This window comes from Adiantum capillus-veneris, chromosome 7 (assembly GCF_014529385.1).
Source record: "Adiantum capillus-veneris isolate H3 chromosome 7, ASM1452938v2, whole genome shotgun sequence".
NCBI classification, from domain to species: domain Eukaryota; kingdom Viridiplantae; phylum Streptophyta; class Polypodiopsida; order Polypodiales; family Pteridaceae; genus Adiantum; species Adiantum capillus-veneris.
Genome location: NC_140937.1, coordinates 138,915,074 through 138,931,564, shown reverse-complemented (window position 1 = coordinate 138,931,564; position 16,491 = coordinate 138,915,074). Strand labels below are relative to the sequence as shown.

The following is a 16,491-nucleotide window of genomic DNA, read 5'->3' as shown; positions in this document are numbered from 1 at the left end:
GACTTTGCCAAACTTGCAGAAGTCATTTGAAGTAAATTGTGATGCTTGCGGTCATAGATTGGGTGCGGTCTTAATGCAAGAAGACCATGTCATCACCTACGAGAGCCGACTGTTCTCAAGGCCGGAATGACAACACAGATTTATGAGAGAGAGCTTTTGGCGGTTATCCATGCTCTTACTCAGTGGCGACATTACCTACTCGGAGCGGATTTTACTATCTTCACAGAAAATCAGAGTTCGGCTCTTTTGATCAAGGAGTTGGCTTCTCCTTTCGTCCAAATCGGAACTCTTGATATGCTGGCTTAGTAAAATTAGCCATCACACCCAAACCGCACTGATCTTCCACGGGTATCTTGATGCACTAAAATTACATACCCAGGCAATCTCATCTAGTTAGGAATATTCAGTAGTTGGCACATCACAATGCAACTCAAATGCTTACATATGCATATTATAAGACACAACAAACAGCGCTGCTAAGTACTCCCTCGAGACAAACAATGTGCGGTATGAAGCTACTCAATGACTACCTCGTCACTCCCCCCGCAAATAACCTAAAAAGGTCCGGGCCATGAGCTCAAAGGACTGTACAACCAAACGCTCCTAGACCATAGTCTGCGTCGCTTGGAAGTTCAAGCATACAACCAAACGCTCCCCACGCATCGGCCTACGTCGTTTGGAGGTTTTCTAGCATACAACGGAACGCTCCCCAAACATCGACCTGCATCGTTTTGAGGTTTTCAAACATACAACAAAACGCTTCCCAGGCATCGGGCTGCGTCGTTCCGAGGTTCAAACAATACCAAAACAGTATTTCTCACTTCTCCACCCAGGAGTAAAATCACCAATCATTGAAACTCGTATTATAACCACAATCAAACAATTCAAATCAGCACCAAGACAGGTTTGAAACAGATAGCATCCATTTCAAACAAACTTCAAACAATACTTTCTCAAACAATGTTCAAAAGTATCTAACTAGAAAACAACTAGAGAGGTTATTCAGGGCTTTGTTCGAACAACCAAACTTTGAGGACAACTGGCTTGCCCTTACTGCATCACGGTGATGGTTCGGTTCCGAACTTGGAGAGTTGCATCATTCTTGTCGTGCTAGGGCATGCCCAACAGAACGTCGCAATTGCCCAACTTCATAATGTGGAAATCGGCTTTTCGATGATAATCTTGTATAGTCACTGGAAGAGCACCGATGAGTGGAACCACTTTCTGAGTTTGCCCCGTGGCTAGCTCAGCTTCAATTTCTCCGCCCTCTACATCATAATCAAAGTGCATCTGCTTCAAGCTAGATGGATGAAGTTCTCCATAGCTTTGAGGTCAAAGAAAATAAGGGCTTTCAAGCCGTTGACTTTTCCATAAGCTCTCCATAATTCATTAAAACTCTCAAGGTGTATACCACAAATATCGGGTACAAGTCCAATAGCAGGTCTAATCCTCTTGGCTGGAGGTGGCCCCGGGGATCTGTTTGACGTGGGAGCAGAAGGTTGCATTGAGGACGTTGAGGCTCGCTCAGGACATGTATTGAACGTATGCCCTTTTTGGAAACATTCAAACCATCGGCCTTCTTGTAACAAGGCGTCTCGTTGGCGTTGTGTCAGACGAGGCTATTCAAGTTGGTTTTCACGGGATTCCCGAGAATTTGTTTGTTGTTGCCCGGGGTTCTGGTTAATGGCTGGAGGTCCTTTTGTGGTAAACTCCAACTTTCCTTTCATGAGCTTGTAGCCAACCGCGGCATGGTCCATAAGCTCTTACATGGTAGAGACTTGCTTGGAGAGACAATATTCTTGCAATGGTGATGGTAGTCCAATGGTGTAGCGCTCGCACTGGTCCTCCAAGGAAATGAACTTAAAAAGGATACAAGAAGATACACGTCAAGAAACCTTTGGTTATAGTCGTCCATGATTTCGGTGGCAAGCATTTTCAAGTTGCTCCACTTTGCCAAAATTCAAACATCAAAGCCATGTAACTACGTGCAAAAACTATCTTGAAAGCTTGCCAGGTCCTTGGAGCATGCGGTTGTGTCGCGATTGAACTCCACCATTGCATAGCATTATCTTTAAGAAATCCACTTGCTCGAGAAATCTTGGATTCTTCTGTATAGTTCCCCAAAGCATAGATGTTGTCGAATTGCTGTAGGAACTGCAATGCGATCTTTCACCCAGGAAAAAGTGAAAATTTGAATGTCGTCTCGTTCGGAGGGTTAATCGGGCATCTACAAGGTCCCGACTAGATCTAGATGCGATTGCTAAATACGTTGCCGATTAATCATGGTCTGAGATCCGAATGAATTTTGAATGTGATTTGTCATGTGGTGTGACTGTCAATTGGTACATGTGCTAGATGTGTTGTTTCCTAGTGCGTCGTACTAACAGTCAGTGGCTGCTAAGACAGTTTATGGCCTCTGTCTGTTTTGCAAGCATAATCGAGGGCGATTACAATGCTTTCAAGTGGGGGGTATGTCACAAACGGGTGACGTGGCAACACACACACACACCCCGGCTGCAGTACCGCGGAAATTCCGCAAGATGCTGACGTGGCAGTACCGTACAGACTCCCGTAAATCGCGGCACATATTGCGGCAACATGCTGACGTGGCTGAGCGTACGGAATCCCGCTTTTTGCGCTGATTTGCGTAAGGAAAAGCAGCTGAAATTTCTACGCAAGCTTTTGGAATAAGCTTGGGATAAGTTGCTTTATTTTAAGAACTTTTAAAAGACAGCTTTTGGGGCTCTGCATTTGGGCATCCCTTGTAAACAATAAATAAGTGGGTTGGGCTCTCACAACTCAGAGCATCTGGACGCAGAGTTTGAGAGTGAGGTTGGACGCAGAGTTTGAGAGTGATACCATATGAGAGTTTGAGGTTGGACTCTCTCTCTCTCTCTCTCTCTCTCTCTCTCTCTCTCTCTCTCTCTCTCTCTCTCTCTCTCTCTCTCTCTCTCTCTCTCATGCTTCCGCACACGTGCACTCTCATATGGTATCAAAGCACAGCCTCTTCATGTCCAAGGCGCATCCTTCTATGAGAGTGCACGTGTGTGGAAGCGTGAGAGAGGGGGAAGAGAGAGATAGGAGACCACAAACGCAACATATGAAGGGGTGATCAGTCCCCCTGTGACTACCGTGAGCAGAAGACCCTCAATACAATCAGTATAATGGAAGTGGGTACCCCCCTTGGCCCTATAAATAGGTGCCCAAGGGGAGATAGGGCAAAGCCTCGAAAAAATTCCCCACGACTAACAAGAAAATGATATATAATTGGCACCCAGACAAAGGTGGGCGGCCGGCCCCAAACTCGGGCGGCGGACCAGGTACAACCTAGACTATGGGTGGCCAGCCCGGAGACATACTAGCCGTGAAAGTATGCCCTAGACCTGTGAGCACTTCACTTAGGTCTAGGGCATACATGTACGGCTAGTGTGCCTCCGGGAGGCCTCCGGCTAGCCACCCTTTGCATACGCATACAGACTACACTGTCCAGCCGCCCACCTTTTCCGGGCGGCCTCATATATATTTCTTTTCTTCTTGCGTCATGGGGATTTTATCTGGCATTGCCCTACCTCCAGTTGGGCACATATTTATGGGGCCAGGGGGGTACCCACTTCCATCATCTAGTTATTGTGTATTGGGTCTTTTGCTCATGGTAGTCGCGGGGGGACTGATCGCCCCCCTCTTCAACATATCTTGCGTTTGTGGTCTACTCTCTCTCTCTCTCTCTCTCTCTCTCTCTCTCTCTCTCTCTCTCTCTCTTCCGCACACACACACTCTCACATGGTATCAGTCGCCAGCGTTGAGGGCGCACCTTCCGCAACAGGTTCTCCTCCCATGGGATCACAACAGCCAGCGTTTCTGCAAAACAGCCAACAATCTCTGCAAGAGGGGGTGGCGCCATCATATTGGACAACATTCTTGCAAAGGAACGCTCTGCCACCTGCATTTTTGCAAGATCTCATCAGCTTTGCTTGCATTTTTGCCCCTGGCAGATAGCACCAGCCCTTTCAGGACTTCTCGTCGCTCTACCTGTGTTTTTCAGCCAGCCGATCTGCATCTTCAGCAAGTGCAGGACAGCAACGTTTTTGCACAAGGAGTTTGCTGGCGTTTTGGGCAGATCTGGTAGAGCTGCGTTTGTTGGACAGCAAAGCAGCGTTTTTGCAGAGGGGGGAAGCGTTGGGCCCTGCCCACTTTGGATCTTGTCTACACCGAACCGGCTTGGCATCCGGTGCCTCGCCGGGCCTATTCCTCTTCATCTCCTACAGATTTCAGCCATACCACTGCTGTTCTCTGTTTTTAGCCCACCTGGGTTGTGGAATTGATTCCCCACCCTCCCTACACCCTCTACACCGCTCCGGACCTCGCCGAGAGCGTACGAGCATGCCGAAAATCGCTGGATAGCAGCATTTTCATCACCTCGCAGTTGTGTTTTTGGGTGGACAGAAAACACATGGTTTGTGTTTTCCCAAAGGATGAAGTTACCTCCTGCCAGGACACTATCCAATGGTGGTCCGTGCGGTCTCTCTGTGACTCCTGCAGTACACGGCATGGCATATGGGATTCCGACATTCCCAAAGAGAACAACACCATCTCTGGTGGACAGACACTTACCACTTGACCTCGACACGATCAACTTGCTTACACAGGAGCATCTACATAGACTTAGGGAGAGGATCTTGGATCCCTTCTTGGACAGGTTCATGCTTGGATCCACAGACAGGAGTGGGACTTCAGTTCTTCAGACTCTCTTGGAGAGTTTACCCGCGAGATGCAGGAGATCAGGCATCCCGCGACTACATTCGGAGTCATCCGGAGCTTGGCTTGGATGGTAGTGCAGTTGCTCTTCTACACTCCCGATCATTTGGATTGCTACCTTCAGAGTTGCTTACACTCACCCTCGGTAACCTTACAGCAAACTTATCCCTCGAGCAAACTTATCCCTCGACCTGGGCAGTAGGCCACTCCCAGCTCAATCACATTGAGAGCCACACCGAGTTGCGGTTTGGTGGCGTTGTTGGCGTGGATTATGTTTTGGTTGACTGTGACAAATTCCTGACGTGTCGACCTACTGAAGAACGGAGCTACCGGCCGAGGGGCCTAAACCCTAGAAGAAGCAGAAGCAACAAAAGAAGCAGCAACACATTTCAAAAAATCACGTTGGTTGATGACGTGGCAGAACTGTACGGATTTCCGCTTTTCACGCTGGCAGTGATGACATGGCAGGACTATACGGATTTTCGTAAATTGCGCTGGCAACTTTTTGGCTTTGCTTTTGGACCAAATGCTTTTGAGTTTGAAGGCTTTTTACTGTAAATTGCTTTTGGGGCCTAGGGCCTTCAAATATGAGGTTAGGGCTCATTCTCTGGCATGCTTCTTGGAGAAGGTGCAAAGTCTGGAGTACCGGCTTGTACTGTGTTGATGCAATATAAAGAAATACCGAAAGGGGCGCCAAGGTTTGGGGCCAATACTCTCTGGGGTGGAATTCCGCCTCTCGGTGTCGCGTGTCATCTCTCTCTTTCTTCAATTGTTATTGAAGTGCTAAAAGTCTGTTCAGTCTGTTCTTTTCTATTGGCACATGGTGCCCGTCTTGTGACATTGACACAAGAGGGTTGGAGGCAGGAGATACAGGCAAGATGGCACACACAGATTGGTCTCGCCTTTCCTCTTCTCACAGGATATTCAAGCGCAGACTACTCAGTCTGGCTTTCCTTCACTGATTACGATGCAGACAGCTTGGTCTGATCACACCTCTTCTCAGAGGTCCTTCAGAGCGCACACTGTTGAGTTTGGCTTTCCCCTTTTTAGATTACAATACCTACTGACAGGACACCATCCGGTGGTGGTCCGTGCAGTCTCCCGGTGACTGCTGCAGCTTAAGGTATCTTTTACAGTGCAGACTGTTTAGTCTGGCTATCCTTCATTCGGAGGACGTTTACGGCGCACATTGCTACATCTGGCCTTCCTGGAGTTTTACACAACTTAGCCACCTGGCCACACTGGGTTACAGGTTCATGCATTAACAAACTTCCGGTCATTCTCATGACAGTTCCTGGGCTTCCCCATTTTCTCCAGACGGTTTGGCTACAAACACCACAGATCCTATTGGGCAAGACACTTGCAGGTTTATTAGCACTTCTTTCATGACAAGGAGTTGTTTTCACACTCAGTTCGGGACCTTCTCGCAGTATCTTCACCATGTATTGGCGGAGTAAAGCAGTTTACTACACTGCTCGTGAGGGCACTTTACCATGGAGATCTCTCAGAGGTTGGGACACCCCACACTGTTGCAGACATCGCAGCAGACATCTTCATCATTTTCCTCACATCTTCGGCTTCACGCGGTTTGTTCAACATCCGATGCTGAGAGGGGGCGTTAGACTTACACCACTTTGCTGCTTCACAGGTCTAGGGCATACATGTACGGCTAGTGTGCTTCCGGGCTGGCCACCCTTTTGCATACACATACAGACTGCACTGTCCAGCCGCCCACTTCTGGGCCGACCGCCCACCTTGTCCGGGCGCCTTCATATATATTTCTTTTCTTCTTGGGTCGTGGGGGATCTTATCTGGCATTGCCCTACCTCCCCTTGGGCACCTATTTATGGGGCCAAGGGGGTACCCACTTCCATCATCTGGTTATTGTGTATTGGGTCTTTTGCTCATGGTAGTCATGGGGGGCTGATCGCCCCCTCTTCCACCATATCTTGCGTTTGTGGTCTGCTCTCTCTCTCTCTCTCCTCTCTCACGCTTTCGCACACGCGCACTGTCACACCAGTCCCGTTACAGAATCATTCAAATTGACCCCTTCTACTTGCTTAAGTATTCGTCATAGGCGCTATGCAAGCATGACAGATAAATTGATCTAAAAGTGCTTCAGGCTCACAAGGAACAAACTCTGATTCGAGACTACAGTTATCACCTTCAACTAGTTGTCCTTTAAAGCAGCTGATATGAAATACTCAAACCACACTAAAATCCAAAGGAGGAGCTAACTAATCGGCAACCATGCCAATCCTTCATATTGTATGGCTTGCCAAAGCATATTATAGATGCTGCTGAGTTCACTGGATAATTTTGGCAAGGTCCATTTGCTTGCCTTCAGAAGTTCAATATGTCATCCTTTGATTACTCCGAGTCCGATGGACAGACAAAAAGGATGAATTAGATATTAAAGAATATGCTGAGAGCATAGGTCTCTCATCGGCAATCTGAGTGGGAAAGGTACCTTTCACAGTTAAAGTATGCCTATATTATTCTGCTACTGGATTTAGCCCATTCATGCTGATTTGAGCCTATATTCCCTGTTGTCGTTGGCTTAGGGAAAGCAAAGTTCGCCACGTTCACAATTTCTTGTATGACATAAGAAATATTTGAATTAGCCAAGGGTAGTGCAAGGACAGCTTGTGATAGGATTATGACAACCCTCACAATTTTGACGGGTTATGTGGCTTCATCAGCTGCTGAATCAGTTAGAGCACTGCAGCTGATTTATAGGCGAGCTCTTTTTTCATGCAGAGACAAAATAATTTCTCTTCCATCACTCAGATGAATAAATGATGCTTTAAGCTGAATGCTACAATGTTGCAAGACGTGTCATTCCTATCTATAAAAGGTGGATCTTTGAGTGACTATGCTTGACTCTTTTGGACCACCTTAAAAACTTCAATTAGGCATGTTATTGACTGCCAGGGAGCCTTGACATTGGCAATCATCATTTAGTACTTGTTTGGGTTCAAAAAACTTTGAAAAGCAATGGCAAGGGGTTAACGCAATTGTCTCAAAGCAATACATTCTGGAAATGTACTCATTGCTATGCAACACTCTCAACCCCCTCTTTGTTACCTTATGATGAAATCATGTCCGTATATTACCAATCACATTCACCAAGCAACAGACTGTAACAAGTGCATAGAGCATTCCAAGTTATAGCAGGCTATAGAGTTCATGCAAACCAAAGTTGTAACTTACATCCTGTCAATTGGACTCTCGTCCAACAAGGTAAAATCAGAGCACTTTGCCTACAAGAAACGCAGCAGAATTAGCATGGACAATCCCTCCTATATAACCAGATAACATGTCCCTTTCCCTAGAACTTGAATTACTTGCAAAAGCTCCAGCATCTCTCCAGAGGTGAGCACACAGTCCACTTCAGTGAACTTTCCAGCTCCAGCTTCTTCATTTCCCTCTTCAATAGAAAATAAGAAGTCGTCTCTTGAAGCTTCTAATTTCTTGTCATAGCATGGCATTACAGTCACGTGATGTATTTGATCAACCCTGACATAAAAACGCAATATGATGAGGACAGGCTGTTATGTTACAGAATTTCAAACCAAATTAACAGCATTAAGCAGCACTGTAAGATGCAGAAACAAAAGAAACATACAATCGTCATAACTAAAAAACTGTTTGTATCAATAAAAAACTTTGAAGGCCAAAATTAAAGTATCCTCCTCCTACCTCAAACCCTCAGGCAGGCCACCACCCTCTGGAATCTGCTCACATACACCTCTTACTTGCCCCATCATACTGGAGGCTTTTCTTTATTCAAGTCTTTGGTCAGGCGATGTTTTCAGTTCCAAGAGGTTGCTACTGTTTAAAACGCTTGTTTAGCCAGACCATAGTACAGGTCCTTGGTCAGGCGATGTTAGCAGTTCAAGAGGTTGCTACTGCTTAAAACACTTGTTTAGCCAGACCATAGTAAAAGTGCATCAAAAATAATAGTGCTCTTGTTCGCAAGATGAGCACTGCACAATTCACCACATTGGTACCTTATTCCACTTTACAAAGCCGTGATTTCCATGTGCTTTTGAGTGTCAAGCATCACTAGACATGCTTGTACATCTATAGCATACATATATACACACTTGTGTGAAAAACAGGAAGACCAATAGTGTACCCCAGGATTCTAGACAGTGAGAGAATTAGAACAATAGCTTTGAGCATGCCATGCACCCTTCCTTAACAAGTTATACTTGGAAACCTGAACCCTAAATAACTATATAGCACGATCCCTAGTAAGTCTTAAACCCCGGATTGACTTACCATTTTTTATGTTGATTATGCCTTAAATATATCTATTCACCTATGTGATTTTCCCTTGACCTGAAAACAAAGGTGGGAGGGGAGTGGGAAAGTAAAGAGAAATGGTATGAAGATGAAGTCAAGGAAACTGCAAATGGGCTATTTGAAGAAAGCAAAAAGGGGTCAAAGACAAGTAGCCCACACCAAAGGAAGTAGACATTACTCAACACTACAGCCTTGCCTTATCCCCCGCTTGCTAACTCTTCAAAATGAGTTCTGGATCATTGGATTCAAAATCTTTTTCCATGCCAACCTCAAGCTTGTCAAGTCTTCAAAACGAGTTTTTGAATCAATGAAGTGAGAATCTTAAAATAATTGGAAACCTCTAACTTTGATAGCAATATGTGTGTCAAACTGTTTGTTTTCTGACCACAGAACCTATATACTTACTAACAAGAGTCCCATGCTGAAACAGGAAAACAATATCTTTCATGTGACTTAAAAAACTTTTCATGTGGCAAGGTATGTGTCAACCTGATTCAAAGAAAAACACGAACTACATATACTCACCGAAGCCCCATGTTGAAACTTGCAAAACGCTTGATGATAGCACCCATGGTTTGCTGAGGACTTTTTACGGAGCTTATATGAGGAAGAATATAAGGGTCAAGGGTCTTCTCTGCATAGCAAACCCAGCCTAAAAAAACAACAGCAGCAGGTCAAAGATCTGCAACATTGTGAGAAGGGTGCTCATTCCAGAGATAAAATTTAGCTACCTGGACAAGATGAAGCCAATAGAGGAAAACAATTAGTTTTCCCTTGTGCTTTGTACATTTTGATAAACTCTTCACAAGACTCTATGAGAGACATATCTCGGCTGCAACTAGTGTCAAAGACTGCCTTCACCCCCAAACTCTTGAAAAACGTCGTAAGCTTCTTCAGAGCCTGAATGAAACGATCAATCAAATAAGCACTTGCACTTGGTTTGATTACTTCAACAGTTTTAAGTAAAAACTGTACTTGCAGTGGGGTTATCCCATAGTAGCAAGCCAAGCTGGCTCTTGATTGAGGGGATATCGAAACAATAACTGCCTTGTCCTCACTAGACACTTGTTTCATAAACTCGTCCACACTCTGTTGTTCAAGCATGACAGTCTCAGCCGATGTGATGCAGCCACTGTACGACAATTCAGTGATTAACAATAAACATAGGGTAACATGCAGGATTGTAAAAAACCAAGTTTCTCATTAAGCACAAACAACTTGGAGGATCTACTCCATGACCAAAATATGTAGACATGCAAACAAAAGGAGTTAATTGTGTCGTGCGCCTCTGTGGGTGCATTTGTACCGGCAGGTCAGCATCCAGGCAATGGCATGCTTGCAGGTGGGTTCACGTGACACGGCCCCACCCCGTGAATCATTTGACAAAAAGATTTGACAAGTAACCTACCCAGTGACCTTGAGGAAAGTGCTTCAGATCTCTCATATAAAACACTACTATCTGAAAGTTTAACTTCAATAGGCAAGAAAATTCTCATCTGGAGCATATAGATATAAACCTGCATGCTAGGCAATCATGAAGAGTGACTCTCACAGGAGTTGTGTCGACTGTTTTCAGGTCAGGATATGTCTCGAGCTTTTTAGCTCTTGCTCTCTCTTGTATCTGCACTACGCCCTCCTGCATTCACAAATTTGTTTCAGAAAATTATTGATATGGAAAATCGCATTTGTAATACTAAGAAACAAGACACTAAAAGCTTCCAAATTGCGATTTTCATGTCAAAATCCCCACATAAATATTGATTGCGCATTGAATTGCTTGTCACTTGATTTGTCATTAACAAAAGCACTTGTAATTTTGCAGGGGGCTTAGAGGAAAACAGTAATAAGCTACTTATTAACAACATCAACCTCCACAAAAAACATGAAAAGCTAAGAAATCAATGCTACAATAGCACAATGCAAAAGTGTATATGCAAGAGACACTGCAGTCATAAACATACATGAGAGAGTGCGACAGTCACAACCGAGTGATGTGGCATAGCCCTGTGGACTGGAAGAGGATGAGCTGAGCCTGACCCCAACTAGAAGAGCAAACAAAGTCTGCAATGGCAGGCCCGCAAATCGTGACGGAATTTGCGCCATGAAATACGGGCTATTGACGTGGCACTTCTTCTACACAGGTTTGGGCAACTGTTATTAGAAGCATCGACTGTGGAGCCTTTTGAGCCTCAGCTTTTGATATAGGATAATTTTTGAGAGCTTTTAGGCTCTTTGTAAAGCAAGAGGCCAAGGGCAAATAGGAGCTTGTTTCATCCCCCCTTGCCTCACAGGCGTTTAGCATCTTTGTATGGCTAATTGTTTTCCTGGGATGGCCACCCAATGCAGGATGCATGGCCGGTCATTTTGGGTGAAAATTTAAGTCTTTCCATTTTGACCCATTTTATAGGGTTTTTAGGTTTTACCCTACACCTGTATTTTTGAGTGGTAGATGTCACAAACTGCTGACATGTTGAGCCATTGAAGACCTAGAGGATTAGAATTCCCTGAGCCTAAACCTAGCCAACCTGCAGATTCCGGCCTAGAGGTCTAAACCCTATCAGGAGTAGAAGAAGTCATCACTAACTTATAGGTTCTTGCCGAGTGGCCCCGTTATTAAAATGGGTTAGGATTTCTTGTCCAACTTATAGAACTCTGGCCAAGGGGCCCAACTCAAAATAAAGTAGATCACACACACACAACCCTATCGTGGAGGTTGATGATGTGGCATGCAATACGGAATTCCGTGAATTGAGTTGGGGGCTGATAACATGGCAATGTTGTACAGAGACAGCCCCTGACCGATCTTAGGGTTAGGGTTTTTGTGTCAAGGCCATAGCCATAGACACATCGGATCAATGCGTACCTTTGGCTCGCCCGAGACTCGCTCTCCTTAGAAAGCTGGTCCATGCTTATCCCTTGGTCAAAGCCATGATCAGTTCTCTCTATGTGGTATTTGCAAGTCAGCTGCATGATGCTAGGACTTCGAAGTGGCCTTCAAGTCTTGGTCTTGGACTAACTTGATTGGGTTTTGCAAGAACCGACCGAGGGGGCCTAAAACATAGAAGAAAAAGAAGAAGCGCAGCAATACCAACTTATAAAGTCCTGTCGAGGGGGACCTAAGATATTAAAGCGACACACACTCAAGCAACTGCATAAAATATGATGATGTGGCAACAGTTGTACAGAGTCCCGTAAATTGCACTGATACGCTGACATGGCAGGCTGTATGGACAGCTCCGCAGATTGTGCTGGTTGATGATGTGGCACTCCTATACCAATTTTTGCTTTTTGCATTGGTAGCAAGTCGAACTTTTTACATGAGCTTTTGGATGCAGATGCTTTAAATCTGATGCTTTTGGGACTCTGCTTTTCGACATCCCTTGTAAGTTTAGAAGTGCCCTAGGGGCCACTCCTCGGGAGCATCTAGACACAGTCTCAAAGAGAGTCGGGCCCTCGAGAGTTGTACTTTGCGAACAATAATAATAAAGAAATACCGAAAGAAGCGCCAATCTTTGGAACCAGTGCGTCTTGGCTTGGAACTCCATAGAGTCGTCTCTCTCTCTCTCTCTCTCTCTCTCTCTCTCTCTCTCTCTCTCTCTCTCTCTCTCTCTCTCTCTCTCTCTCTCTCTCTCTCTCTCTCTCTCGTGCACATGCTTTGTGTGCCATGTGGACATGCTTCATCGACTTCGAGAGCCACTTTTCCCCTTTTTCCTAGATAGGAGTGTCTAGAATCCTAGGAGGATTCCTACCGGTAATCTTGTGAGCCTGCTCGCAGGTCTGTGTGTCCACGTGTCCAAATGAGTCCATTAGATTAGGTCAGCATTTGTGTTGCATTGTGATTGGCCAACCACAAAAAGTATTTCTAATTGGGTGAGATTGCCTCGGTATGTAATTTTAGTGCATCAAGACACCTGTTGGAAATCAGCCTAGTCTGGCTGTGATGGCTAATTTTACTACACCGAAACATCGAGAGCTTCAATTTGGAATGAGACTCCTTATTGGACGAGATTATCTGGGAAGCCCACGACCCTAGATATCAAGAGCTTCGATCTAAAATGAGACTCCTTATTGGATGAGATTTTTCTGGGAAGCCAACGACCCAGGATATCAAGAGCTCCAATTTGGAATGAGAAAACTGATTGTCTATCGCCTGTTGACGTGGCAGCTGTACGGATTTTCGTGAAACGCGCTGGCTAATTTGTGTTGTGCTTTTGGGCCAGGATGCTTTTAGACCTTGAAGCTTTTCATGTAACTCCTTTTCATGGCCAAGGGCCTTTAAATATGAGCCAAGGGCTCATTCTCTTTCTTGAAGGAGCTGGCAATGTACTAAGTTCAAGCAATAAGGAAATCCAAAAAGGGGCACCAGGGTTTGGGGCCAATGTCACAAACGGCTGACGTGTCAAGCCACTGAAGAACGGAGCCAACTTGCAGATCCGGCCGGAGGGGACTTGTTGCGAAATTGGCTTTATCTGACAAAAAAATAATTCTAAATGAATTATTGGATTTACAAGTGAGAGGGTTTTCTCGCTTGGAACACCAAGGAAAAATAATTCTAAATGAATTATTGGAATTTTAAGTGAGAGGGCTTTTCTCACTGGAGACATCCGAGTACAGAGTATTCCAAGTGCGTTATTCAAAGTAATGACGGGAGCTCTGAGACAGGAATATCTGTAAGGCCACCAGGAACGGGTACTTTTGATGCGTCACATCGGATGGGTGACACGGAGCATCGGAAAGAAGTATCCGACCATCCGGGAACGGACATCTCTGATGCGTCATAGGATGGGTGACATAGAGCATCGTGAAGGAGATTGTACCGTAAGTTCGGTAGAAAAGGACTGGGTGATGGGTATTCCTGATGCGTCACAAGGTGGGTGACGGGTGCATCGGAAAGGGAATATCCATAGTCGGGAAGAAAATCCGAACTGTGTTAGAATTGTGCACAAGGAAAAAGCAAGCACTTGAATGAAGATGGGTTCAGAGGAAACTTTGAGGAAAAACAGATGCTTTTTGAGAAAGCGGGATTGCTTTTCGGGAAGCAGATGCTTTCCCGCGAGGAAGTCTATGTCTGCATTGCAACTGTGCATGTGATTGCATCCAGGGAAGTGCTGTGAAAGCATTGTGTTTTAACTTATAAGGTTTTATTGAATTTTTTTGAATTTCTATTTAATTTAATTTCTAAGTTCTCTTTTGAGAAAGGACCAGCTCAACTCACCATTGAGCAAGATTTGGAATTTTTCCGATTTCCCCTTGGCAGTTCAGTTGGACCTCTACAGTTGAGGACAACTGTTTATAAGTGAGAGGGATGTTGCGAAATTGGCTTTATCTGACAGAAAAATAATTCTAAATGAATTATTGGATTTATAAGTGAGAGGGTTTTCTCGCTTGGAACACCAAGGAAAAATAATTCTAAATGAATTATTGGAATTTTAAGTGAGAGGGCTTTTCTCACTGGAGACATCCGAGTACAGAGTATTCCTAGTGCGTTATTCAAAGTAATGACGGGAGCACTGAGAACGGGAATATCTATAAGGCCACCAGGAACGGGTACTTTTGATGCGTCACATCGGATGGGTGACACGGAGCATCGGAAAGAAGTATCCGACCATCCGGGAACGGACATCTATGATGCGTCATAGGATGGGTGACATAGAGCATCGTGAAGGAGATTGTACCGTAAGTTCGGTAGAAAAGGACTAGGTGATGGGTATTACTGATGCGTCACAAGGTGGGTGACGGGTGCATCGGAAAGGGAATATCCATAGTCGGGAAGAAATTCCGAACTGTGTTAGAATTGTGCACAAGGAAAAAGCAAGCACTTGAATGAAGATGGGTTCAGAGGAAATTTTGAGGAAAAACAAATGCTTTTTGAGAAAGCGGGATTGCTTTTCAGGAAAGCAGATGCTTTCCCACGAGGAAGTCTATGTCTGCATTGCAACTGTGCATGTGATTGCATCCAGGGACGCCTGGGAAGTGCTGTGAAAGCATTGTTTTTAACTTATAAGGTTTTATTGAATTTTTTTGAATTTCTATTTAATTTAATTTCTAAGTTCTCTTTTGAGAAAGGACCAGCTCAACTCACCATTGAGCAAGATTTGGAATTTTTCCAATTTCCCCTTGGCAGTTCAGTTGGACCTCTACAGTTGAGGACAACTGTTTATAAGTGAGAGGGATGTTGCGAAATTGGACACAAGCCAAATATAGTGCCAGAAATTACAAGGGAGCAGGATCTAGAGCCGTAGCTGCAACAATAATAATATATTCTAAAGCACCAGCTTCTGCGAGAATCTTAACCGATTATGCCACGGTTAAACGTTTTTATCCAATCGCTACGTACACACAAAACACTTTTTCACTATCGGAAGTGCCCTGTGCGTTAATTAGTTTCTGGCTTTATCTGACAGAAAAATAATTCTAAATGAATTATTGGATTTACAAGTGAGAGGGTTTTCTCGCTTGGAACACCAAGGAAAAATAATTCTAAATGAATTATTGGAATTTTAAGTGAGAGGGCTTTTCTCACTGGAGACATCCGAGTACAGAGTATTCCTAGTGCGTTATTCAAAGTAATGACGGGAGCACTGAGAACGGGAATATCTGTAAGGCCACCAGGAACGGGTACTTTTGATGCGTCACATCGGATGGGTGACACGGAGCATCGGAAAGAAGTATCCGACCATCCGGGAACGGACATCTCTGATGCGTCATAGGATGGGTGACATAGAGCATCGTGAAGGAGATTGTACCGTAAGTTCGGTAGAAAAGGACTAGGTGATGGGTATTCCTGATGCGTCACAAGGTGGGTGACGGGTGCATCGGCAAGGGAATATCCATAGTCGGGAAAAAATTCCGAACTGTGTTAGAATTGTGCACAAGGAAAAAGCAAGCACTTGAATGAAGATGGGTTCAGAGGAAACTTTGAGGAAAAACAGATGCTTTTTAAGAAAGCGGGATTGCTTTTCGGGAAGCAGATGCTTTCCCGCGAGGAAGTCTATGTCTGCATTGCAACTGTGCATGTGATTGCATCCAAGGACGCCTGGGAAGTGCTGTGAAAGCATTGTTTTTAACTTATAAGGTTTTATTGAGTTTTTGGGCAGGTTCAGACTATTTTTTTAAATACGCCGGCCGCCCACTTAATAAGTGGGCAGCCATCTGATAAATAAGCCAACAGATAAGCCAGCATTTTCTCTCTCTCTTATTCTGGCAGAACAGAAAAAAAAATTATTAAAAAAAATTTATAAAAAAAAAAACCGGCCGCGATCTCTACGCGAGCAGCGATTCGTGCCCGTGGCTAGGAGCTATAAAAGCATCACATGCCCTCACTCAGAGGGGAGGACCAATCTTTGCAAGGAGGAGATACTGCTGCAGATTTCAGCCGTAAAGAAGACGTTGCCGGTGATGCCCACGGCTGCCCCAAGTGTACCA

At 44.8% G+C, this 16,491-nt stretch overlaps 1 protein-coding gene across 2 annotated transcripts in view; it reads right to left on the bottom strand.

The window, feature by feature from the left end:
* NAR1 (ferredoxin hydrogenase) overlaps positions 1 to 16,491 on the bottom strand; it is a 62,704-nt gene that overhangs the window by 9,570 nt on the left and 36,643 nt on the right. The window contains exons 2-7 of one of the 2 annotated variants that reach the window (XM_086516561.1): positions 10,584 to 10,702; positions 10,042 to 10,198; positions 9,798 to 9,966; positions 9,592 to 9,718; positions 8,103 to 8,274; positions 7,969 to 8,018 (exon numbers count right to left, since the gene is read on the bottom strand). In XM_086516561.1, coding sequence (XP_086372687.1) covers positions 7,969 to 8,018; positions 8,103 to 8,274; positions 9,592 to 9,718; positions 9,798 to 9,966; positions 10,042 to 10,198; positions 10,584 to 10,702 — 794 coding nt within the window. Of the gene's footprint in view, positions 1 to 7,968; positions 8,019 to 8,102; positions 8,275 to 9,591; positions 9,719 to 9,797; positions 9,967 to 10,041; positions 10,199 to 10,583; positions 10,703 to 16,491 lie in introns of those variants that run through there. The other variant, XM_086516562.1, reaches the window with a different exon arrangement.